The 25,223-nt window shown below is 37.6% G+C and overlaps 1 protein-coding gene across 4 annotated transcripts in view; it reads right to left on the reverse strand.

Moving 5' to 3' along the window:
• CACNA2D4 (calcium voltage-gated channel auxiliary subunit alpha2delta 4) overlaps positions 1-25,223 on the reverse strand; it is a 2,573,275-nt gene that overhangs the window by 1,868,058 nt on the left and 679,994 nt on the right. For all 4 annotated transcript variants that reach the window (XM_044087505.1, XM_044087506.1, XM_044087504.1 and 1 more), the window contains one exon: positions 10,682-10,768. In XM_044087505.1, coding sequence (XP_043943440.1) covers positions 10,682-10,768 — 87 coding nt within the window. The remainder of the gene's footprint in view (positions 1-10,681; positions 10,769-25,223) is intronic.

Here is a 25,223-nt window from a genome sequence, read left to right on the forward strand (position 1 = left end):
TACACAAAATGGCTCCCCACTTAAGCACCATGTTCAGTAATAGCCTCACATCAGGCTTTGTGCCCAATGAATGGTGCACAGCAACAGTTATCCCACTCCACAAAGGGGGAGCCACCACTGATCCTGGGAACTATCGACCTATTAGCCGGATGAACCTGGTCTGCAAGGCCATGGAACGTATCATCACAGAACTCATAAACAAAGACATTGGTAACCTCCAAACTCTGGATCCCACCGAGTTCAGGTTTGTGAAAGGCAGATCATGCCTCCTGAACCTGATCAACTTCTTTGAGGCAGTCACCAAAGCCGTGGATGAGGGTAAGGTGGTTCACACTGCCTATCTTTACCTCGCCAAGGCTTTCTACACCATCCCCCATTCTGGAATTATAACTAAATTCACTAAACTAGGTATAAATCCCTACGTCACAAGATGGGTTGCCATCTGGCTTACTGACAGAACCCACACTGTAAAATTTGCAGACTCCAAATCTGACCTCAAAGCAGTGACAAGTGGAGTACCACAGGGTTCCGTCCTGGGACCTCTCCTGTTTGGTATCAACTTCTATGAAGTACAGGCTAACACAGACGGCCTCTAGCTAATGAAGTTCGCAGATGACTGCAAACTAGGAGCCATAGTCAAGTCCCCAAATGATATGAACATCCTACAGAATGGCCCCACTGAGACAGATGCCTGGTGTCAGAGCCATGGCCTCAAGCTCAATGCCACAAACTGCAGTGTCATCCCCTTTGGTAAAAACTATGTACCCATGAGCTACCACATAGGCAGCAATCTACTTAACAGAGAATGGGTGAAGGGACCTTGGGACCCAGGTGGACAGTAGTGTCTCCTTTGATAGTCACATTGCCACAGTAGTCAGGAAGCCCTTCTACATGGCACACCTCATCATAAAAGGGTTCTCATCCAGGAAAAAAAGAGGTCATTATTTCCCTCTACTCGTCACTCATTAGACCCATTATAGAGTACAACGCCCCTTTTGGAATGTACCTCAAGACAGCTGCAGCAGCTGGAAAGGCCACAGAAGTACCTCACAAAGAGGATTACTGACCTCAAACAAATACCCTACACTGACCGCCTAAAAAATCTCCAGCTTTACTCCATAGCATATCGCCTAGTCCGAGGTGATCTCTGCCAAACCCAGAGCTGTTGGACATGCTACACCTAAAGAAATCCCAAGCCCTCCGAGCTACATGCTCTAGGGACCTAAACCTTGTCACCACAATAAACAGGACACGCTTGGAGGGATAGATTCCTGTCCCAGAGACTTCCTATACTCTGGAACAAGCTACCTATCTATGTCAAGCAAAGTTCTTCATTAGCACTCTTCAAGAAAAATCTTGATGACTGGATGGGAAATAGGAAATACAACCCAGCGATCACTTCTGTGGCTCTGCTGGACAGTGGCACAGGAAAATAACTTTCTTGGGTGGCATAGGCTATGGAACCTTGCTGGCTAGGCTTATGTAGACCCTTGGGCCGATAGCCTAGTACCTACCTATGAACCTATCACATACACAACAGTGGCATATTCAAATGCAATCATGTGGACAGTGATACTATTTGTGGGTTTGTAGGCATAGGCTGCCCTCACATGGAAACTCAATGCACAGCATACTCTGCTCAGCTTGCAGAGTTCTATAGCAGCATGGCCCTGATTACCGGGTTAGCAGTGCCTAAGCCTAGCCATGAGGGTGGTCACACATGTGACTGACATATGGCCAGGTGCAGTACTATGCAGCTTAGAGTTCCACAGCAGCATGGCCTGATCACCGGGTGAGCAGTGCCTAGGTCTAGCCATTAGGGCAGTCACAGATGTGACTGACATCTGGCTGGGTGCAGTGCTATGTAACTTGCCAGTCAGTCCTCATCCCATTTTCTACCACATCATGATGTTCCCGTTTATTGTATGTCACTTCCCTCCCCATGTTGTTATCCAGTCCTCATCATTACCAATTGTTCTCCTTTTTCTGTTTGTATAACTCCTTTATGCTCCCACTATTTGTGCCAGCACTATTCCATCCTGATGCCCTCCTTTTGACCCACAACTTCCCTATGCTGCCTTCCCTGTTATCCTTATGGAGAAAAATGGCACCTGCCCCCCTCCCCCAAAAGAAATACCATTACTCCCTCTTTCGACACCACTCTTCTTTTCCTGTTGCCTTTCTGTGTGTTCCTCTGTTTGGGCATCCCCTTTCTGCCTGTGATGTATACCCATTTCTTTCCCATTTATAGTATACACAATATTACAAATGTTGTGCAGTCCTTGCCAGGGCTCTCAGTCATGCTTGATGTGGCCTGTCATTGTGCATGTAAAAATGCATCATTGCAAGTATGTTGCACACCTACTACTGGGTCCAGGTGTTAATGCTGTCCACATCTTTGCAGGACTTGTTCTCCTTTCATTAGACAACTGTCCACTTTTTCAGTCGGGGCCACAAAGTGGCTCCCGTACCTCTGAATTATACTTCATTATAGGAATGTTCATCATCTTAAGTCTTAAAAAAAAATCAATATTCTTCACTGTTCCACAATGAATGGGTCAGTCACACATTTATTCCAAAGACATTTTTAACTAATATCCTTTGTTCATAATAGTGAATAATATAAATGCATCAAAAGAGCATTTTTAGGTATTAAGCAACACATTTTAACCATTCTGTGAGCTTCCTAGAAGTACTTTGTAAGTTGTTCACAAGTGTTCCATATATTGATCATTGCTCCATATTATGAGGGATAGTGTTCTGCATTTTGGAGATGGAAGGACAAGTGCTATGATTGCTACTACTGCAAATGTTAATCAATTTTGAGCAGCACCGAACAACTTTGACTGCACTATTATTTGCTACAAAGCTAGTTTGTCGACCTCCTGAATCCCAGCAAGTATAAATGCTGGACAACATGTTTTAAACCTGCAGTTTTATAGGCATCCATTTAATTTGATGAATGCAACATTACAAATTTACCAGTTTTCAATATTTTGATCACTAAAAATGCTTGTTGGTTTCACATTTTTGTGCTCTATTTTTTTCTTCCCTATCTTCATGACATTGTTGACATTTCTTACATTTTTATATGTTTTACACTTGCTTTATAATCTGTGTCTCTTTCATAGCTCTCAACCTTCATTCTCCAGAATGTGGAACATTGTCTCTCATAAAGTATAACAATTGGGCATAATGTGGAATGCATGCTAACAGCTTATTAACCACTTCAACTAGGAAGCTCACAGGATAGTTAAAATGTGTTAGTTTATACTTGTTAAGCATTCTTTTGATGAATTAATGAGTCGGTATTATTTACCATGGATATCAGTTAAAAATATTCTTAACGCTGAATGTGCGACAGACCCTTTCAATGTGGAACAATGAGGAACATGGACACTTTAAGACACAAAATCAGGAACATTCCTCATAATGAGGTTAACAAAGTAAGGTCAGCTGTACGTCTGTTTTTGTTCACATTTGTTGGCATTTTTAACAGTAGTTTTACCCCACTAATGTATTTTTTTTTAACTTGTAGAACTCTGAAAGCAACCATTTAATTCAAAAAGCAGCTTAATTTGCATTTGTGGGAATATGAGTACCTGGATATGAATCAAAGAATGGACTGAGGAGTTCAGCTATCTGAGTCAGCAACCTTCTCTGCTAAATAAGAAAAAAGGCTTTGTCATCATGAATAATTAAGTGATTATTCAGTTCCATGGTGGTACAATGGTAGCGTTGTTGCCTCACAACAAGAGGTTCTCCCATTCGATTCTCGGCTTGGGTTGGGGGTTGGGAGTGCCTTCTGTGTGGAGTCTGCATGTTCTCCCCACGGTCAAGTGGGCGATCGAAAGACATGCGTTGAATGGGTGTGCCTTCGTTGAAGGCTGGGCGTCGGACTGGTAACTCGACACCATAAAAACCAACTGCCAATCATTAGTGGATGGAGTTCCGCTGTGGCAACCCCTAACCGGGAAAAGCCGAAAGACAAACAACATTCAGTTCAGCACATTCTACTGAGTTGCAAGGTAGGATGGTATAGTCACTCCTTCCTCAGTGTGCCCTTTCCCTAACTCTACAGTGCCATAACATCAGAAGAAGGTGCTGCTAGCTTTGCCACTCACCAAATGGCCAGACAATGAAAAAACTTAAATTATTCACAAGACCGCTATAGCAGTGGAACAACGTGATTTGCTGTGCTCATTTTTTTTTTCAGAAAAGCAATCATTAAGAATGGTACTCTGAACCATAATTACTACTTTAGGTTTTTGTATCCTGATTCACAGCTTTGTGGAATAAGCTGCCCGTCTTTCTGGAACAGAATTCTGTAGATCATGACATTCCATTTACCATCCTTTCAGCAGCAACTACACCTTGCAGATAAATGTTTTCAATTAGGTCCTGTCATACTTCTCAACCTCCAGGTTTTGAAATCAGGGACTTCAGAGACAAAGCACTTGAAATCAGGGACATCTGCCACAAATCAGGGACATCTCATTGGTATAAAATGCATATATTCATCAGATTAGAGCTCTTCTCTCATCTATGAGGTTTGGCAGCACAAAAGACAAAACAGAGACCCACCCAAGTGCTACAGTGTTTATGAGACCACTGTTGGGTACCTGGTCAAGTCGAACATGTGGATAACAGACCAGAGTTTAGTGTGGTTAGAAGGAAGTAGTCCTTCACAAAAAGGGTCTTTGCAATCTGGGAAATCCTTTGTGTTGTGCTGGTAGGCTGAAAAACAACTGACAATGTAAAATTATTATCACACAACAAGTATTAACCCCTCTTACCAAATCACAACACCTTCCTAATAGCATGGTTTAAGCATGAAGATACAATGCACTGAGACACTAGGACTGAAGAGTAAACGTGAACAGTATATTAAGCATGAAGATACAATGCACTGAGACACTAGGACTGAAGAGTAAACGTGAACAGTATATTAAGCATGAAGATACAATGCACTGAGACACTAGGACTGAAGAGTAAACGTGAACAGTATATTAAGCATGAAGATACAATGCACTGACACTAGGACTGAAGAGTAAACGTGAACAGTATATTAAGCATGAAGATACAATGCACTGAGACACTAGGACTGAAGAGTAAACGTGAACAGTATATTAAGCATGAAGATACAATGCACTGAGACACTAGGACTGAAGAGTAAACGTGAACAGTATATTAAACATGAAGATACAATGCACTGAGACACTAGGACTGAAGAGTAAACGTGAACAGTATATTAAGCATGAAGATACAATGCACTGAGACACTAGGACTGAAGAGTAAACGTGAACAGTATATTAAGCATGAAGATACAATGCACTGAGACACTAGGACTGAAGAGTAAACGTGAACAGTATATTAAGCATGAAGATACAATGCACTGAGACACTAGGACTGAAGAGTAAACGTGAACAGTATATTAAGCATGAAGATACAATGCACTGACACTAGGACTGAAGAGTAAACGTGAACAGTATATTAAGCATGAAGATACAATGCACTGAGACACTAGGACTGAAGAGTAAACGTGAACAGTATATTAAGCATGAAGCTACAATGCACTGAGACACTAGGACTGAAGAGTAAACGTGAACGGTATATTAAGCATGAAGATACAATGCACGGAGACACTAGGACTGAAGAGTAAACGTGAACAGTATATTAAGCATGAAGATACAATGCACTGACACTAGGACTGAAGAGTAAATGTGAACAGTATATTTTATAAGTGCAGTCAAATATTCCGTAATTCACAAAGCCCAGTTCATCTTATTGAATGGCAAGTAGCCTAGCAGGATTTTATTCTGCTTCAAAGTTTTGGCACAGAAAGCAGGACTATACTAAATGAGAACACTATTCCTTTTTAGCAAAAAGATACGATTTTCTTCTGTATCATTTTGAAAACGTTTACTTGTACTTTTATTATTGCCTTCAGTTAACACATGCTGACCATCTTCGAGCCTCTACAGATTTTACTTCATGAGATTTTGCTTGAGCTGGTATTTTTCCATTTCAGTGACTAGAATGAGAACTTGTGTGAGCTGGTTTTAGCAGGAAAAAAAGAATAATACTGCACTTCTGTAACATTAAAGACAAAAGTTTCCAATGCCCACCATTAGTAAAGCCATACAGTGCTTCTTGCATGTCACTGCAATAGTTTTGGCTTTAGAGTGTGACAGGAAAAATCTAAATCAAATGTTTTGCTTGCACTATTGATGTATCTTCATCTGATAAAATAAATTACATTTATTTATACCCAAAACACATAGAAATGCGGTGTTCAACATAATAACAGGCAAAATCACAGCTGCTGTGAAGCTAAAATACACATTAAATACTATCTGATGTATCCGACCCTAGAGTGCTAGAAGACAGAAAAACCTAGACCGATAGCCATCATGACAGTAATAATTTAAACATACTAGTTGTTATGTAAAAATGGGATATAACAGGAGCAGAGACCCTACTGTCAGTTGCTTAACATCTGCTCTGTGCTACAATGCAGGTCAAGCCTTTTATACAAATTAATAACAGCTCAAAGACAGGAATGTCTCACCTGATTGGAACAATTAATTGTATTCAGCTGAACTGGAGTCAGGGAAGGCTAATATTGTTGTGAACCTGTCACATAATGCATCCTGGCTCTTTTGTAATAGACAAAAGACACTGACTGCTTGGCCACAGGTCTTTAACCAGGACTCATTCCATCTACAGTCTGGGTCTGGTCTGACCATCAAGGCACCTGACACAGCTACCAAAGGAAGCAAGGTACATAAACATCTCAAGTAGGCATGTGATCACCTAAGGTGTCCAGCCAGGTAAAGTGTGACCAGTGTGGGCAGGTGTGTAAAACAAGAATTGCTGTACCTGCACCAAGGCCTCATGTTACTTCACTGACTGCCAGGGTTCACAAAGACAGGCAGCTGACTGTAACAGTTGTTGAAATGTCATACAATGTTAAAAAAGAGTTCCAAGAGTGATCTCTGAATATTTAAAAAGAAAAGGAATGGCAGATAACACAGCACAGACACAATGCATACAAAAATGAAATATGGTGGCTTTGAGGGTCATCAAGTCAGAAGAAATGTTATGGTTGTGAAAACTGTAGAAGGCTTGACATATAGGGCATCCCTTTAAGCCATACCCTCTCCCAACAAATGTCACAGACATAGGCATAGAACACTAACCAATCCCCAGCACTGGAGAAGTGTCAGAGGACTGGAAAGAGGTTTGCTTCCATAAGAAAGGAACAAGCTTTGATCCAGTTAACTACAGACTGGTCAGTTTTGCCTCCCTAGTAGGAGAGGCCTTGAAGGCCAAATGCCAGCAGGGGTTTAAAGCCAAGAGATCTTATTAAGGCAAGCTTATCCAATCTTGTGACTGGATTAATACTGGAATTGTATGCACAAACCAGCTGGTATGGGGAGCTTCATATTCAGCAAAGCCTTTAACTGAATGTTCTATGAATGACAAGGTGATGACAGTCAAGTGGATCAAGGAATGGCTAAGTGGTGAGAAGAGATATAGCTAAGGGAGCCATACAGGGCCAATCCTGAGCCTAGCACACTTTGGGATATTTGTGCTGGATACTAACAGAGGAAACTACAGCAAATTCAACCTACTGTTGGACTGCAATAGTGCTGAAGGATGATATTAGATGGAGGAGGGGATAACCTATAAAGGAACCTCAACTTTCTAGCAAAATTTAAAGAGAAGTGATTGCTGAGGTTCAAATGCTGCCAAGAAGAAAGTGTTACAACCAAAGATCAAGAAACCTCAAAATGAGTACTGGATGGGGGAAGACAAGCTAGGTACCAAAATGCAAGAAAAAGATTGGTGAAGCTTAGTCACTACAGATAAGAAACATTAGGTTCTGACTGTGAAGTTTGTGGGAGAGGCAGACAAGATTCTAAGATGCATCCAAAATGGAGTCTGTGTGTCATGCCACGGTTACCAAGTCCATTGTTGCTTGAGCATAACCCAAGAGGCAGTTGATTTTTTTTGCATGTTTTGCTGCTTGCTCCATTTAGGAGCATTATGCATTTACTTAAAGTGAATTATATTTTAAACCACGCACAAAATAGGGATCTAGCTGTAGGATGAACTCCGTAGACACTAGTGTCAGGATAAGTGCTTTCATTCCTTTATTAAAGTATACGGAACTTCATCAGATAAAATCAATGTTTAAAGTTCCCTCTTTTTTATATCATTACCAAGAAGCAATCAAAACTGGTATTTAATTAACGAATGTTAAGCATTCAAAATTCTTCTTTTAAAGAGAAATTTCTTATCCCCCAACATAAAACTCTTAATACACTCAAAACTCACAATCTCAATAAAAATGTTCAAGGGCATTTAAAATTTAAATAAGCTTTGTCTATAAAATTATGAAGTGATTTCATATAAAACAAAAAAACTACACAATTAGACATATAAACTAAAACTCTTGAAACTAATGTCCAAAGACTAACCAATTTTTGTCTATGTCTAACACTTGCTATCTGTATTTGTTATTATAATAAATTAAATTCTGTCTGCTTTTAATGCAAGTGAACTACTAACATATATTCTGTCTTTAATCCCAGAGTTATACTTTTAGTTAGGGGGTGTTGTAGGCATCAGTCACAAACAAGATGAGTGGATTTGTCATTACCTGAGGTAAATAAAGCATCATAAATTTTATGGGTTCACTACAGACAGTCAAGTCCTTAGTGATCAAAAAACATTGTTGCAAAGCCAGGGACTTGAGCACTTTGTAACTGGGTAAGGCTGCTGCTCATGCTTGAATTTAAATAGGAGTTACAGCAAACAGCGCTGGGGAGGGTGCACTGCTCGCATTCAAATTGGAATACGAGTTCAAGAAAGCAACTGCAGGAGCGAGAAGGCAGGTTTGGACTGGGGGGAGACAGTTCAGGATTAGTGAGTAGGTGGGGCATTTTAGGGATGGGGAGTAGGAAGGGAGTTTTAGGTTTCAATTTAGGGAGTAATCAGGGAACTTAGGCTTAGGGGGTTTCAGTTTTAGGTTCAGGGAGCAGGAATGGAGCTTTAGGCTTAGGGAGTGATCAGGGAATTTAGGTTCAGCGGGACTGGAGTTTTAGGTTTAGGGAGTGACTGAGGACTTTAAGGTTAGAGAGGGGGAGTGGAGATTCAGAGTAAGGGACCAAGAAGTTGCATTGGGAACTGAGTGGGATTTTACATTTATGGTTTAGGTTCTGGTAGGCTACGTAGTTTATAGGCATAGGCTATGTAGTTTATAGCCTCAGGTGTTGGGAGGGCTATATGTAAACAAGAGATTGGGATAGTGGGAGTTAGAGCACGTGTTTTTGAGCAAGTAGCAGCGAGCAGGTGTATAGTGAGTTACTAGTACACAAGCTCCTGTTGTAGACCTTTTGCTAAGAAGCCAGTAAAAGTGTTTTGTAAAATATTTCAAGTTTTACCTTTTCCACGTCAACAAAAATATGTGTATAAAATTAATTAATAACATACACTGGGGGGGGGGGGCGTGGCCAAGATGGTGAGCAGTTAACAGCACTGTTTTTAGCTCTGCTTCATTTTAACATTTCTGACAGGATTTTTACTAAAAAACTCAAATGGAACATTTCAAAACTTTGTGGATTTATAGTTGAATATCTACTGAAAGGTGTGCTACAAAAAAATAACAAGTTTGAAACTCCTAACCGCTTTTTCCTGTCAAGAAAACTAGAAAGAACTAAGTGTCTCAGAATGAGCCATTCTAAGCCCAGTATACCACTATTATACTATTATAGTTCTATAGACAGTACTATAAAAAAGACACACCGGCTATACTAAGTAGCATCAGTGACGTACCTGTAAAGATATATAAATTAGAAAGCAAAATGGACAATTTTAAAGAGGAATGTAGAAACAAGTTGAAGTGCTGAGTGAATCTCTTAAACAACAATCATCACAAATCTCGAGTATAGAAGACGCAATGTCTGCTTTTGATGGAAGATTACTTGAAACTGAGAATAACACTGAATTTCTTTTGAAACAAAACAAATTATTCCAGGAAAAAATAGAAGACTTAGGGAACAAATCTAGAAGGAATAACATCAGAATTTATAGGATTCCTGAAAAAGAAGAGGGAGATAGTATGATAGGGTCATCTCGGTTATATGGGTTTCATTCAAATGAACATACTCTCATTTGAAGTAGACCCCAAATAACATACACTGAACTATGTTTGGTACATGACAGCAAAAGTTTGACCAACTGCTATACAAATAAAATCTACAGGATCACTACACTTATTTTTTTTTCAAAGTAAAAAAGTAAAAGCATCAATTTTGTGTGTGTGTGTGTATGTATATATATATATATATATATATATATATATATATATACACACATACACACACAAGCACATACATACATTTTATTATATTATATATATATTTATATATATATATATATATATATATATATATATTATACATACATATATATATATATATATATATATATATATATGTTTCTGCTATAAATAATATAATTTTGGAAAGAAATCATATTTATGCAACATTTGGAATACTGTCCCTTCATATTTCCCATTACTAATATCAGTTCTCATTCACTTTACACTTAGTTATAGTTAAGTATTGCACAGAGTTACCCTTTTGTTATGTTATTAACAAACTGTACTTACTGTTTCATTACTGTCCTCCCATTCTACTTCTGACAGATCTACGCTGTTGTAATTTGGTTTGGGCTTCAGTTTTTTCCCCTCTCTGTACTGAAAAGACAAGTAGAATTTAAATTTACAACTGCTAACAGAAAAAGCAAGAGTACTCAGTAGTGTCACAGACTTATTAAACACGCACATACCTAAACCATAAGTGAACACTCGTCACATTTACCTGCATGATCTAATTGAAAACTGACATATTTTTCAGTCATGGATTTCACATATTCTGAAATCTTGAGTATTAAAGTTCCAGTGATGGACTGGAAATGGTATTTTTATTTTTGCCAAAATAATCCATCATGAATGTTTACAGAAGTTTCCAGATAAATGCTAACCACATTTCGTGTTCAGCCCATTTCTGCAAAATACATGAAAAGTGCGCTCTCTCAGCTTGATTAAAAATCAGTTTAGCCATGTAAAAAAATTGCACTCGAGTGTAAGAGGAGTAAATTGCCTTATTTATTACTATGGTTATGTAAACATTAAGCATTGTTGTATAACTGACTAATGGTTTATGTAGCCTGCTGCAGTGTTTGTGTTTTTCATTACAGTTCTACAGAAGCATGTCACATTCTTTTTTCCTGTTTGTTTTGTTACATTGTTACACATTGCTAAAACAGCTTACAGTGAGTTATATAGCGGCCTAAACATGCTCATAGAGTTCATGCAGTGTTATTGAAGCATTTTTGGCTACAAAAACAGACAATCGCAAACTGTGACAAGTAAACTTGTTAGATCTGTTTTTTCTGATTTGATTTTGCATTATTTACTGCTCTAGAAATATTGTTGACAATGTAAAAAAAAAATACAAAGTGAAGTACAGTTGCATCTCCACTTTCATAAGGGTTAGGTGCAGTGACCACCCCCTCCCTGCGAAGTCCAAAGAATCACGACTAATAATTAGGCCCCATAACCTCAGTCTGACAGATAACTAAAAAAAGACCATCTAGTAAACTTTTCATGTCAAATTCCAGAGGCAGGGGTGGCAGAAGTGGACGATTCTACTTTGGGAAAATATATTGTGATTGGCATCTGACTCCTTTGCCTGTTCATTTCTTTAAAAACATTCATGTATGGAATGCGACTTTCAGAAATTTCACCATTTAAGCAAAGCACTGGCAATTCTCAAATAAGCCAATTAGAGAAAGTCAAATTATCATAAGCGGAGATGCAACTGTACAGCATCCATTTTAACAAGAATAAAATGGATACAACTGGAATGAAAGGAATCATGATTTAGTAACCAATTAAATTCCCATGGAGGGTAGTCCTGCATGTAGCCTCTAATGAGTAATAGAATTATCTCTTTTTAATATTTCTGAGCTTCTCCAAAAGCATTAGTAATAAAAACAACTGGATATACAAGTTCATTACAATAAAAGCAATCACAGAGTCAATATAAACTAATGAGATGCAAAACTAACATCCTATCTGCTTGAGTTAGTAGTACTGAAGGTGAAAATTAAATATCCCACAACAGTACTTGGCATTAAATATCAGGGAATAGGTTCCTGGTGAAATCCAAAAATAATATTATAGGACTCTATCATACTCTGTCATGAAACTCAAATTATAGGACTCAGTCATACTTTGTCATTAAACTCAACCTTAATTATACTGGTTTTTATCAGAAAATAAATTACAAAACAGACAAAATTCAAATTAGCGAATGTTAAAACAAAGCTGTCCTTTTAGGAGCATGATGATTTTTTTGTATAAATGACTGGGCTTAAGAATCTGTGAAAATACAATTTGTATGGTAGATTTCATATAAACAAACATTATCGGAGACATCTACTCAAACACAAGTAAATATGATCAAATATTAATTGGCTGTGTCGTGTCAAAACAATCTGAAGCAATGTTGAAAAGCCTAGGATTTTTTTGCTACTCACTCACAGTTATAACCTCTATAATTAACATAAATCATGATGTCAAACTTTAACCTAAAATTAAATTATCCAGCTCTCTGTTTTATAAGGGTAAAACTATGTCCCAGACATACCAAGCTCACTAAGCAAATGAAGGCAAAAGATTTGTAAGGGGCAGATGGAAGAGTGAGTGGCGGAAACTGGCTTACCCATCCTGGTGGGGGCTAGAGGCTGTAATCAGTCCACTTGCAGCAAATAAGAGGAAGCTCAACTGGTAGCCATTATGAATGGTCTGGGGACATAGGCTTGGTCCTACCAAGCTGGTGATGGCAACCCTCAATGCATGTGTTTGAAAATAATTTTTTTTATTGAATCATAGGTTAAAAAATTAACATGATTATTATATTTTTAAATAATACTTTATGTAGATACATGGGTGTTTTATTGTTTTATGGTAGTAATTGTTTAATTAAATATTAATTGTTTATGTCTGTAATTGATGATCTTATTTAAGGAAGGACGTCTGCTATTTGAATATTCTGATGAAGTCCAATGTTACTTAAAGATGTAAGCGCTCAATAAACAGTTAATTATTGCCATTTGTGAGATATTTTTCTAGTTTGAGGTGTTTTGCACAGGTGTTATGTCAGCACCAGGGGATGGGATTAGGTGCACATAGCAGGAAACTCCTGCAAGATGCCTGAATGATGGCCTCTACAGTCAGCACGCAGCCTGCAGGAGTTAGTAAATCCAAATCAGTGCTCAGTCTAAAGGGAATGATTAATCCATTAGACCAGCATGAGGGCTGGTGCTCATCAGGCATTAGGATCCCCTAAAAAAAATACTGAAAGTAAAACAGAGTTCAGTTAGTTAAAACTAAATCATCCTTTAATGTCTTTTTCAGTGGAAATATGAACCAAAAATGAAATCTTCCTAAAACCAGAATTTCAACAATGACTCAGGTGAATCTGTTCAGGATACTATCAATGATTTTTACCTTTTACAACGTTATTAACATCTACTTTGCTAAGTACATATCTGCAAGACACAGCTATATAGGAAATTTCAACAAAACCCTTTATTAGGCTCACAAACAAAACCAATAAGATTTTCAAAAAAAAGCGACAACTTTGATTTCAAAAATAATCCCATCAGAACAGCACTTGATTAAATAAAGTACAAAAGTTATTTACATAATGAATCAACCAGTTTAAACCATAAAGTCAGCATGACATTGAGGGTTTAAAGTAATAATGTATAATTTAATGACATCAGAAAATTGAAAGAGGATTATATTAAATGTAACATGTTGTCAGTAAACAGAAAAGTGATATCCCATTTTTTTAATTTCTCCAACTCTTTTGGATTTCTAATGCCATGATGGGAATGGACCTCATTCCTATGTCTAAGTATGATTAAAGTTCATGAAATTAGTATTGTTTCAGTCTTTGATGTCAGCCAGAAGTGCTCTTCATAGCACCCGCAATGTGCCTAGTAATAACTCCTTCTGCAGTTCATACCGAGTTACATGTATTGGTAACATATCTAAATACAACTGTAGATTCTGTTTTATAAGACCCGTTGCTCCTACTACTATTGGAACTGTCTGAGTATCTTTTTTCTGCATCACTCTCATCTCTGCCTGCAAATTGTGAAATTTTATGACTTTGTGTCTCTCTGTACACAAGATACTGTAGTCACTGGGTGTGGCAATTTCAATGATCAATGCTAGTTTTGTTTTCTTTTCATGGGCCATTATATCTGGTTTTCTAGCATCTGTGTTTTGAACTGTGGATACTGGGTGATCCCATGTGATGCAGACATTTTCTATGATGCTTTGTGGCTCAAGTTTCCAGTGTTTTTCAGCCACTTCAGTGTTATAATGTTTGCACAATCCCCAATGCAATAGTCTTGCCATATTATTATGCCTTTCAGTATCCAGTCCTTCTGCCATTAGTATATCACAACCAGCAGCAAGTTGTGTGACTGTTTCCAATTCTGTTTTATAAAACCTACATTTGCCCGTTTCTCCCACATATTTAATGGACTTTGTAAACCAATGTGTACATAGTCCACTATCTTGGGCCGCCAATATTAACCTTTCGTCTTTTGGCTTAAATTCACCTCTCCTTAATAATTCATGTGTTCAATCCTGATCAATATGAGGTTCTTCCAAGATTTTTCTATACTTGTAATTATATTTATGCATTTTCTGCATTTCTTGCCTTCTCATCTGATCCTTCACTTTATATTCTTTCTTCTTTTTTTTTTGGCATATTCATTTGCTGCCTGATTTTTATCTACTTCTGGTTTGATTTCCATTCCCACTTGATGCCGATATGCTTCTGCTAAACTAAGCAGGGAAGTCATCTTACACTTATTCTCCTCATGTTTCAAAACTTTCACTAGGTTTGGGCCACAGATATATATGCAGTCCCATGATTGCAGATCTATACATGAAACAATACTAATTTCAGATCGATCTCTCTTTTTTCTTTCTCAATTTCTCAAAGTCTTTAGGGGTTCTAATACCATGACCAGAATGGACCCCATTCTTAACTTAAAGTACAATTAAAGTTCATGAAATTAGTATTGTTGCAATCTTTGATTTCAGCCAGAAGTGCTCTTTGCAGCACCCGCAATGTGCCCAGTAATAACTCCTTCTGCAATTCATAGGGAGTTACATGTATTTATAACATATCTAAGTACAATTGTAGATTCTTTTTTTATAAAATCCATTGCCCCTACTACTACTACTGGAAATGCCTGGGTATCTTTCTTCCACATTGCTCTCATTTCTGCCTGCAAATCCTGATATTTTATTACTTTGTGCCTCTCTGTATGCAAGACACTGTAGTCACTGGGTGTGGTGATTTCAATGATCAATGTTACTTTTACTTTTATTTTATTTTCATGGACCACTATCTCCCATTTTTTCAATTTCTCCAAGTCTTGTGGATTTCTAATACCATGACCAGAATGGACCCCATTCCTAAGTCAAAGTATGATTAAAGTTCATGAAATTAGTATTGTCTCAATCTTTGATGTCAGCCAGAAGTGCTCTTCACAGCACCCACAATGTGCCTAATGATGACTCCTTCTGCAATTCATATGGGGTTATATGTATTGTTAACATATATAAATAAGATTGTAGATTATTTTTTATAAGACCCATTGCTCCTACTACTACTAGAACTGTCTGGGTATCTTTCTTCCACATTGCTCTTGTTTCTGCTTGAAAATCCTGATATTTTATGACTGTGTCTCTCTGTATGCAAGACACTAGTCACGGAGTGTGGCGATTTCAATTATCAGTGTTACTTTTATCTTCTTTTCATGGGCCACTATATCTGGTTTTCTAGCATCTATCTTTTGAACTATTGGTAAAGGGTGATCCCATGTAATGCAAACCATCATTTTCTATGATGCTTTGTGGCTCATGTTTCCAGTGTTTTTCAGCCACGTCAGTACTATAATGTTTGCACAATCCCCAGTGCAACAGTCTTGTCACATTATTATGCCTTTCAGTATACAGTCCTTCTGCCATCAGTACGTCACACTCAGCAACGAGGTGTGCGACTGTTTCCAATTCGGTTTTACAAAACCTACTTTTGTCCGTTTCTCATGTTCACTGGACTTTGTAAACCAGCATGTACGTAGCCCACTGTCTTGGGCTGCCAATATTAACCTATCATCTCTTGGTTTGAATTTGCCTCTCCTTAGCCATTCCTGTGTTTGTTCTTGATCAACATGAGGTTCTTCCAGAAGTTTTCTATACTTGCAACTATATTTATGCATTTTCCACATTTCTTGCCTTCTCAACTGGTCCTTTACCTTATATTCTTTCTTTTGTTTTTTGGCACATTCAGTCAAAAAATTATTTTTATCTACTTCTGGTTTGATTTCCATTCCTGCTTGACGCCGGTATGTGTCTGCTAAATTAATCAGAGAAGTCATCTTAGATTTATTCTGCTTATATTTCAAGACTTTCACTACGTTTGGGTCTTGAAACATCAGCAGATATGTGTGGAGTCCCACAAGTGCAGATATATACATGTAATCAATTTCAAGGAGGCCCACCCCTCCTTCAGAACAGGGAATATATAATCTTGGTATGCACTGATTTCTATAAATCATTTGGTGAGCATGAAGCGTCCTTCTTGTTTTTCTATCTAATCTATCCAACATGTTTTGGGTCCAGTCAATCACTCCAAAGCTGTAAGTTACGACAGGAAGAGCAAATTGGTTTATAGCTTGCATTTTGTTCCTAGATGTCAACCCGGTTTTCGGAATTAATTTATGTCTTCTAAAGTATTCCTTTTGAAGTTTTATTCGCATTTGTTCATGTTTTATTGTTGATCCTTCATCAGTTCTCAAGTATTTATACACTCCTTCTCATTCTTTTATATCACATTCTTGTCCCAAACTGACGTTTTCCTGGTGCTGCAGTTTTCCTGCTTTAAAGGTTGCTTTTGCACACCAAATGACATTCTTATATCATCCAAAAAAGTTTTGACAACCTTGCAGCTGTGCTTTCAGTTCCTCATCTGATGAGCTATGCAGTTTTAAATCATCAATAAAGGGAAGATGAGAAGTCTTTATACTTTGCTGTTTTTAGGACCCAAATTGTAGCAATGGCCTAAGTTGTTAAGTAAACAGCTTAATGGGTTAACGGCAAGGCAGAATAGCAATGGTGACAGAGTCACCCTGGAATATCCTCCTTTGAATTTTTATCCCTGGGATAATAATCTGTCCTTTATCATGGCTTAATTGCAAAGTGGTCTGCCACTGGTTCATGGTCACTGTAATGTAGTTGATCAGTGTAGGGTGTATCTTATATATTTTAAGCACTCTTTTATCCATGAATGTGGGATACTATCAAATGCTTTTTTATAGTCAATCCATGCCATACTTAAATTCTTCCCTGTTTTACAGTTCTCCAGTATGACTTTATTTAACAACAAATGATCCTTTGTTCCATATGGCTTTCTTCTATTGCCATAATTGAGTTTTCTTCTAAATGACTATAAACTCTGTTTGCATCAATTCCCATGTATAGATTATACGTCGTCGGAAGGCAAGTTCCTGGTCTATAATTTTTAGGGTAGCTTGCAGGTTCATTCTTCAGAAGGAGCATTGTTTTGCCTGTTAGCCAGGTTGGTGCCTGTTCACGGTGTACATATAAATAGTTCTTATTCATGGCTAAATCCTCATGTAAAGATGTTAATACTTTTAACCAAAAGTTAGGAACTGCATCTGGGCCTGGGGTTTTCTGTTTAGAGGCTTTTCTTAACTTTGTCTCAATGCCTCTGGCTTTAACTTCATCCCATTTCATATCCTGCACCTTTAAACTTCTTATTCTTTATTTTACTTCTTCTACTATTTACCATCTTTGTTATGTTCCACAGGATCTTCATAGATACATCTCCAAAATGTATCTACTTCCTCTTTTTTGGCAGTCTTTCAATTTCTTTTACCTTATTTCTCAATTCTCTATAAAACTTTTTTGGGTCATCAATAAATTGCATATTTTGTACTTTTCCTTTATATTTATCTGTGTATCTTCTAAGTTTTTCCACTTGTGCTGAAATGTTTAGTTTATTTGCAATAGTGCATGATAGACCCTGGTCTGTTCTAATACTGTGCATTGCTTTAATCTTTCTCAGTATTTTTGTTGATCTATTCCCTCTTCTATACTCTTCTAACAGTGACACTTCTTGTCTTAATTGCTTTATAGTTTTCTCTTTTTGATACTTCCATGATGGTACTCGATTTCTCCACTTCCTTTGCCTCACTACCCTGTGTTCTTGTGGTAGAACTTTATCAGTTATTAATTTAGCAAAGGAGAAAGCCAAATTAATCAATATAAAGAAGACAGCACCAAATATATCCTATTTATTTATATTATGTCACATGGATCTCTATGGACAGTCCTAATTACTGTGTTCATTTGTTTTATCAGACTTCTGACTTTTTGGGTTTTATTGACCTTCTGCAGTCTATTTCACTCATTGATCTTAATATATCTATTCATGTCTATTAAATCAAGCAACTCTTCTCTTAGCTCATTTTCTTCCAAACTGAGGGCACATCCCTTGCTTTGCATTTCCTGTGGACATTCTATAGAAAGTTGTATAGTGGCACCTTCTCTTCAATTTCATCCTGTGTCATCTGTTGCTGTCATATGGGAACTCACTGACATCACTCCTCAACATTGACTGCTTCAGAGTTTCCACAGTTTCCTGTTCTTTCCTTCCTGTCTAGCTTCAAGTGAACATTTATATTGGTTTCCTGTGGAAGGCTCCAAAATATCTTGATATGCCACCTGACCAATTGCTTCTCGTTCACTGGTTTCCCTTTAATTTGGATACCCATTGCTCTATTCTGTTGTGGTCCTTTCTGCATTCAATTTTCTACACTGAATCCTTCACTTTGCAGGTACTTCATAACCTCAGTTACTATTTCTTTACCTTTGCCATTACTAATCTCCTTTTCTGCTTTTCCTCTGTCTTCTTATTTTTGTGCTGTAAAGTTTTCCATGTCTAAATTCCTTTGCCTATATTTCTCTTCAAATATTTTTGGTGCTGCTCTTTTTGTATTGGTTAGTTTTTCTTTCTCCTTTGCATACATATTACACCATATTAAATCTCTTTTTCTTTCTCATGTCCATATTTCTTCTTCAGATGTCTCCTGATCTTCCTGTTTCTCTTTACTTTGATGACTCACTCCATCATGCTGTGATGTAACCTGTGTTAGACCTTCTACACCAAATCCTTCACTTCACAGGCACTCCATAACTTCAACTTCTATTTTTTTTCCTTCTGCTTTACTAATCTTCTTTTCTACATTTCATCTTTGTGATATTTTTTTTTTGTGAAATTTTCCATATCCAGATGCCTTTGCCTGTATTTTTCTTCCAAAACCTTTAGTGCTGCCTTCTTTATATTGATTAATTTGGCTTTCTCCTTTGCATAAATATTGCACCATATCAAATCTCTCTTTCTTTTCCATGTCCATATTTTTTTTATATTGTTTAGATATCTCTGGGTTTTGATTATATTTTCACACTTCATCAGATGCTTTCTTTTCCAAACAGATCAAAGTTTATTGATCTATATACTGTTTTTCACAAATCTGTTGTATTAATGAACACAATTTTTTATTTTAAGCTTCTGACAGTTTTTCTTTCTTAATCATTGTGTATACCCTGTGTCTGGAAATTCTTGGTTTCTTGCATAATAGTAACAATACATAATTTCTTTCTTATCCTCAACAGTCCATTCTATTGTCTTTATGGCTCTTCTTTGGCCTATCACTTTTTGTGATTTTTGTGGACTGCTACTCCTTCTACAACAGAGTGGCCATCCTCCCCCTGGGCCTGGCCTGGCCCCATTGTAGGAATGTTTCTGTATTTTGAGGATTCTACACTGTCATTTTTTCTAGTCCTGGCACCAGTGCACCTACCAGGATTGAGCACTTTTTTATCCTGGGTCTTGTGCACTCAGCTATCTCCTTTAATTGTTGACCTACTTCTGTCCATGATATATTCTATATAAATACAGTGTATATATATCAGTGTCGCCTTGGTGAGATTTTGTGAAAACAGGGCCCACCTTGCGAAGGTACTCACCAAGACTTGAGAATGAATTCAGTTTCAGCACTACTACTCTCCTCTGCTTGCTGACTTTTCATCTCTCCATTCGGATTTCTCCCATCCATAGGACATAGCAAATGTACTTGAAGAACAATGCAGCTTTTACAATAAGCAAAGATAAAAGCCAGTGCTACAGCTGCAGGGAGAGACATACCTTATATAATCATACCTTAAGTAAATGCTAACACAAACAAAATAAATTATAGAAAATGCTAGTAATGTGGATCCTGAGAATATACATGGCACTTTTCTATAAAATAAAGGAAAACTAAATAGCCTCCTCTCAATCACATAAAACAAAATATCAGTGTGTAGATACATTCCTGATGTGGGGTGTCAATCTACTGTGGCCTCAATACACAAAGGAGGACAGTCACTCAGACCAAAAGTTTTAGATCCATCATAACTGGTATTTTGTGCTGAGAGCCAGAATGGAGCTTATCAAAAAAGAAACGAGAGGATTGTGTTTCTCCTACTAACAGAGTTGCATGAGCTTGTTAAAAGGACAGCCTACTTCTGAGTCTTGTGGCATTCCTTGGAATGATAAACAGCAGGATGTGATGAAGGAGTAATGGTATCGGACTGCTCATCTAGATCCTGCTAAGGTGTTGGACATGATTTTCCACATAAGAATTACAGACAAACTGCACTAAGTGTTAGTCCATATGTAATTAGTGGGTAAACCTGTGGTCAAGTAATATAACTCAACAGATCATGAGAGTCACTTGCCCACATTAATGGGAGTAACCACTGATGTCTCTTAGGTCTCAGTACCAGGACAACATCTTTTTGAACTATCAGGTCTTTGTTTTTTGACCATTTCATGTTGGACTTTTTTGTTTCTTGACTGTTAACTTATGTAATCTGACTCTAGCAGAGCACGTTGGACAGCATTTTGCATCCACTATACCTCCATGCTGTCAGAAAAGATTACCTTAAAAAGCCTGAGTGACTAGCGTTCCTGCCATTTTTCAGTACACCGTTCAGTTTCACTGGTGCAGTGAGTAATGTTTAGCTCACCTACTATGTTCTTTTAAAAAAAGTGATTTGTAGGAATTAGCCCTTGCCATCTGCATGCGGCATGTGGGACACACTATTATTTCGATTCTTACAAGGGGAATGACACCATGTCAGCATTTTTAAAATGTATTAATTTAATTTTGGAACTTAAAATGTTATTCATTTAAGTGTAGAAATTGTATAGTCAGCAGTCACTAGCTTACAGAAAGAAGTTCATAGATAGTTACCAGGCATGAAGTCCAGGAAATCCTTAAGGAGCTTAGCCATGATTCTGAATTGCCCCAAAGCACTGGTTAAATGACTCACTCAAGATTACACACTAGGCAAAGAAGGCTGAGGAACCAACCCTGTCCCACAGGAAGGAGCTCATTAACAGATCATAGTCCCCCGCTCAAACTGCCAGACTTGATTTGTCTAATAGAAATGGGTAGACCCTGATATGGTAAATCATTCTGAGTTGGAGGATAAAAAAGGACAAAGAGAAAGAAGAAAAAAAAAAAAAACAGAAGTGTTGGTTGTTCAAAAGGCAGCACACACTTCGAGGCTCAAAGTTCAGAAGGCTGTGGGTTCTATTCCTGCACCAGATGTTTGGTTTCACTTAACACTGCACTTGGCTCACCCATAATAATATCACATGTTGCAATTCCAAACCAAAGGTAATTACCTTGAGTTAGGTCTGGTATCCCACCTGTGATCTGGAGGGTGACAGGACTAACAGGAATCAGAATATAAAGGGTTAGATCAAATAAAATCACTTTAGCTAGTAGATCTAGGAGGTTCTCTTTCTGATGTCCTTCTTGTGGGAGGAATAAAGATGTCTTGTTGAAGTTTCAAGAAGTTTATTCAGTGAAGTAGATAGAGGGACAAGTGTTTTTGTTCTTTCATCCATCTACCTACTTAACTAAATAAACTTCTTGAAACTTCAGTAAAGCGTCTTTACTATTCCTCCTATGGGGAGGCATCAGATAGGGTCTCCTAGAACTGCTAGCTAAAGTAATTTTATATGGTCTAATCTTTTATACTTTTCACATTCTACTTCTAAGGATATAGCCAATGAATCAACAGACAAATTTAGTGCTGACTTTACCCAGCCTACACACGCTGTTGCTTCACTATCTCTGAAAACGTAGCTTCCTCTGAAAGCACATACTTTTCAAAAATCACTTAACTAATAAACTCCTTTGATCAGAAATGACACCACTGCATGCTACCCATACAGATCTACAGTTTTATATCAATTGGGATACATCCAAATGAGTTTTCTGTCAAACGTGTTTTGAAATAATTTTGTTGAGTCGTTTGTCTTTCAGTTGAATGATTTTTCAATCAAATGACATAGAACCATATATATCTATATATATACACACACACACGCGTCCTGACATATAACAAAAGTGCTCACCTAACTTTTGTAACTTGTGCGACTTGATTTCAGCAAAAAAAGGATCTTTAAACGACAGTGATTTCAGATAACCTATCTTTCTACCTGTGTTTTTGTTTATGCATGTAGCACAGTGAAAATTATTCATACTAAAAATGCCACTAAAAAAAAAAAGGAGAGCTGCATAAAAATTTACTGTAACAGATGATAGCAGAGAAAATCTCTTGCAGCCGGACATAATATATTACAATATCCCCAGATGAAGTCTTAAATCTGCTGGAAGTCTCTGTCAGCAGTGCTCATGGGGATAATGCACCATCATTCATAACTGTGACATAAAAAGGCAGATTATTCCAGCACTTCCTTAGATCTAGTCTCCCCTGTGGCTGTCAGTGTTGCAGTTTAACAATGGAAGTTGAAGGGTAACCAAGGAGAAAGCACTTTTATGGTGTGAAATAAAATGTAATTTATTGAAATTAGGCCTTGTTCCTTATTAAAAAAAGAAGGCATGGGCTTGGTAGAGGGTAAGTAACAACTGGTAGAAAAATGGCTTAGAAAAGCAGCATATAAAATTAACTTTATGTTATTTGGCTAGGTACACTAAACCCGGGCCTGTATTTATGTACAGTCATGTAGAATCCTAACTATGCACTGTGTCCAGAAGAAATAGAGCACATATTGAAGGTGCAGACGTTTCACAATATGAAGAATGCCTAAGCTGAGTGAATGGGACAGGAAATCTATGCTAGAAAAGGCTAGCATGTACTTCTATATATGTAGTTGCATTGCATTACAGTTACGATAGCAAAAAAATTACAAGTTTTCTATCTAGTCAGTCCTCTTCGTAGTGCAACTATCTTTCAGCTGCTCCCCCTATGCCTTTTCTCATCACCCATCATCCATCCTGGCCTTTTTGAAAGATTTTCTGATCTTACAATTTACTACTCACTCAAGAAACCTGTTCTGTGCATCTACTTACACCTGGGAAAAGGTGCTTTCTTGTAATGCTGTGTTTTGTGTACTTAATCTAGTAGGTATGACTATCCCCCTTCTTTGGCCTGACCTCTTGAACTGCATTCTGTTATACTGCCCCTAGGTGTCATGTGCACTTACATCATGCCTCACCTTTCTTGCCGATCCACAAATGAGAATGCATTTAGCTGCCACACATTGTCCTCATAGTTCCTAGTCTTCCATTTCCCCTTAATATTATAGCCTTTCTTTATACCATCTCACTCAGCAACTCCAAAAAGCGAAGACAAACTTGAAAATAAAGCCAAAGGAACCATTCACCTGATAGCAGGTAATTAAACATCCAACTCCAAAGACCAATGCGCTGTAGAACAACAATTTATTTTAAGCAACAAACAAGTCTTGCTTTTCATCGGCGACTCCTCACCAACTTCTTCAGAAATTTTAAAATATCGCGCCACCAACGTGGCTAACATAAATACATGATGTCAACATGTTCACCTTCCCACGAAATCAACATTTAAAATAAACCCAGTAACTAAACTTTATCACTATTCAAAATCATGTAAAAACATTTAAAAAGCTAAACGCTTAAATAATACCAAATTTGCAATCGACCCGAAAAAGATACTAACTCGGTGCAAATACATACTTCCCTCCCTAAATGTAAGGAATTCGCTACCATTAAATGCATAAATATTCCTGTCAGAAATCTCCTCAGCAGAACCTTATTGCATAAAAATGAAACTACCAAGTTAAAAAATAAGAATAATAAAACTAATAATACAAAAGATTGTTTGTTGCTTAAAATAAATTGTTGTTCTACAGTGCATTGGTCTTCTTTGGAGTTGGATGTTTAATTACCTGCTATCAGGTGAACGGTTCCTTTGGCTTTATTTTCAAGTTTATACCATCTCATCCAACTTGATTTCCTTATCCCTATAAGGGCACCAAAATTATATTCCTCCAGCTGTTGTGGCCTGACCAGGGATTAATACAGGGATACTTCTGACATAGCAAATCAAAACGAAGAAAATCTAAAGGTATTACTGCTCAATGCTAGGAGTTTAAACAAAAAAACCCACTCCCTAGAAGCTTTCTTTACCCTAGAGAATGCTGATGTCTGTGCGGTCACGGAGACATGGTTTAAAGCCACGGACAACACACCAACAGTGCTAGGTTATAATGCCTTCCACACATTTAGGCCAGCTACTTCACAGGCAGGGACTAAAGGTGGAGGTGTCTCTGTTTACATCAAGATAAATACACTTCAAGGCTGGTCAAACAGGACAATACATTTGAGCTCTTCCATGTTCAAATCACCATATGCAAAATCCAGTACCACTTCCCTGCAAGCTATATGTCCCCCTCTATGACCCAGGAAACCCATACCATGTATTTAAACTTATTAAAACATTAACCATGCAACCCAATACCATATTCATGGGTGATTTTAATTACCCCACTATTAACTGGAAATCCTATACAAAAAATGTACATGCACAGAGATTCCTGGATTTTGTAAACACAAACTCCCTGGACCAACCAGGGTGCAACCATACTGGATCTGGTCCTCGCTAATATGGGAGAATGCTGCACACCCGT

The sequence above is a fragment of the Protopterus annectens genome, chromosome 11.part0 (genome assembly GCF_019279795.1).
Source record: "Protopterus annectens isolate FY-2018-M chromosome 11.part0, PAN1.0, whole genome shotgun sequence".
NCBI classification, from domain to species: domain Eukaryota; kingdom Metazoa; phylum Chordata; order Ceratodontiformes; family Protopteridae; genus Protopterus; species Protopterus annectens.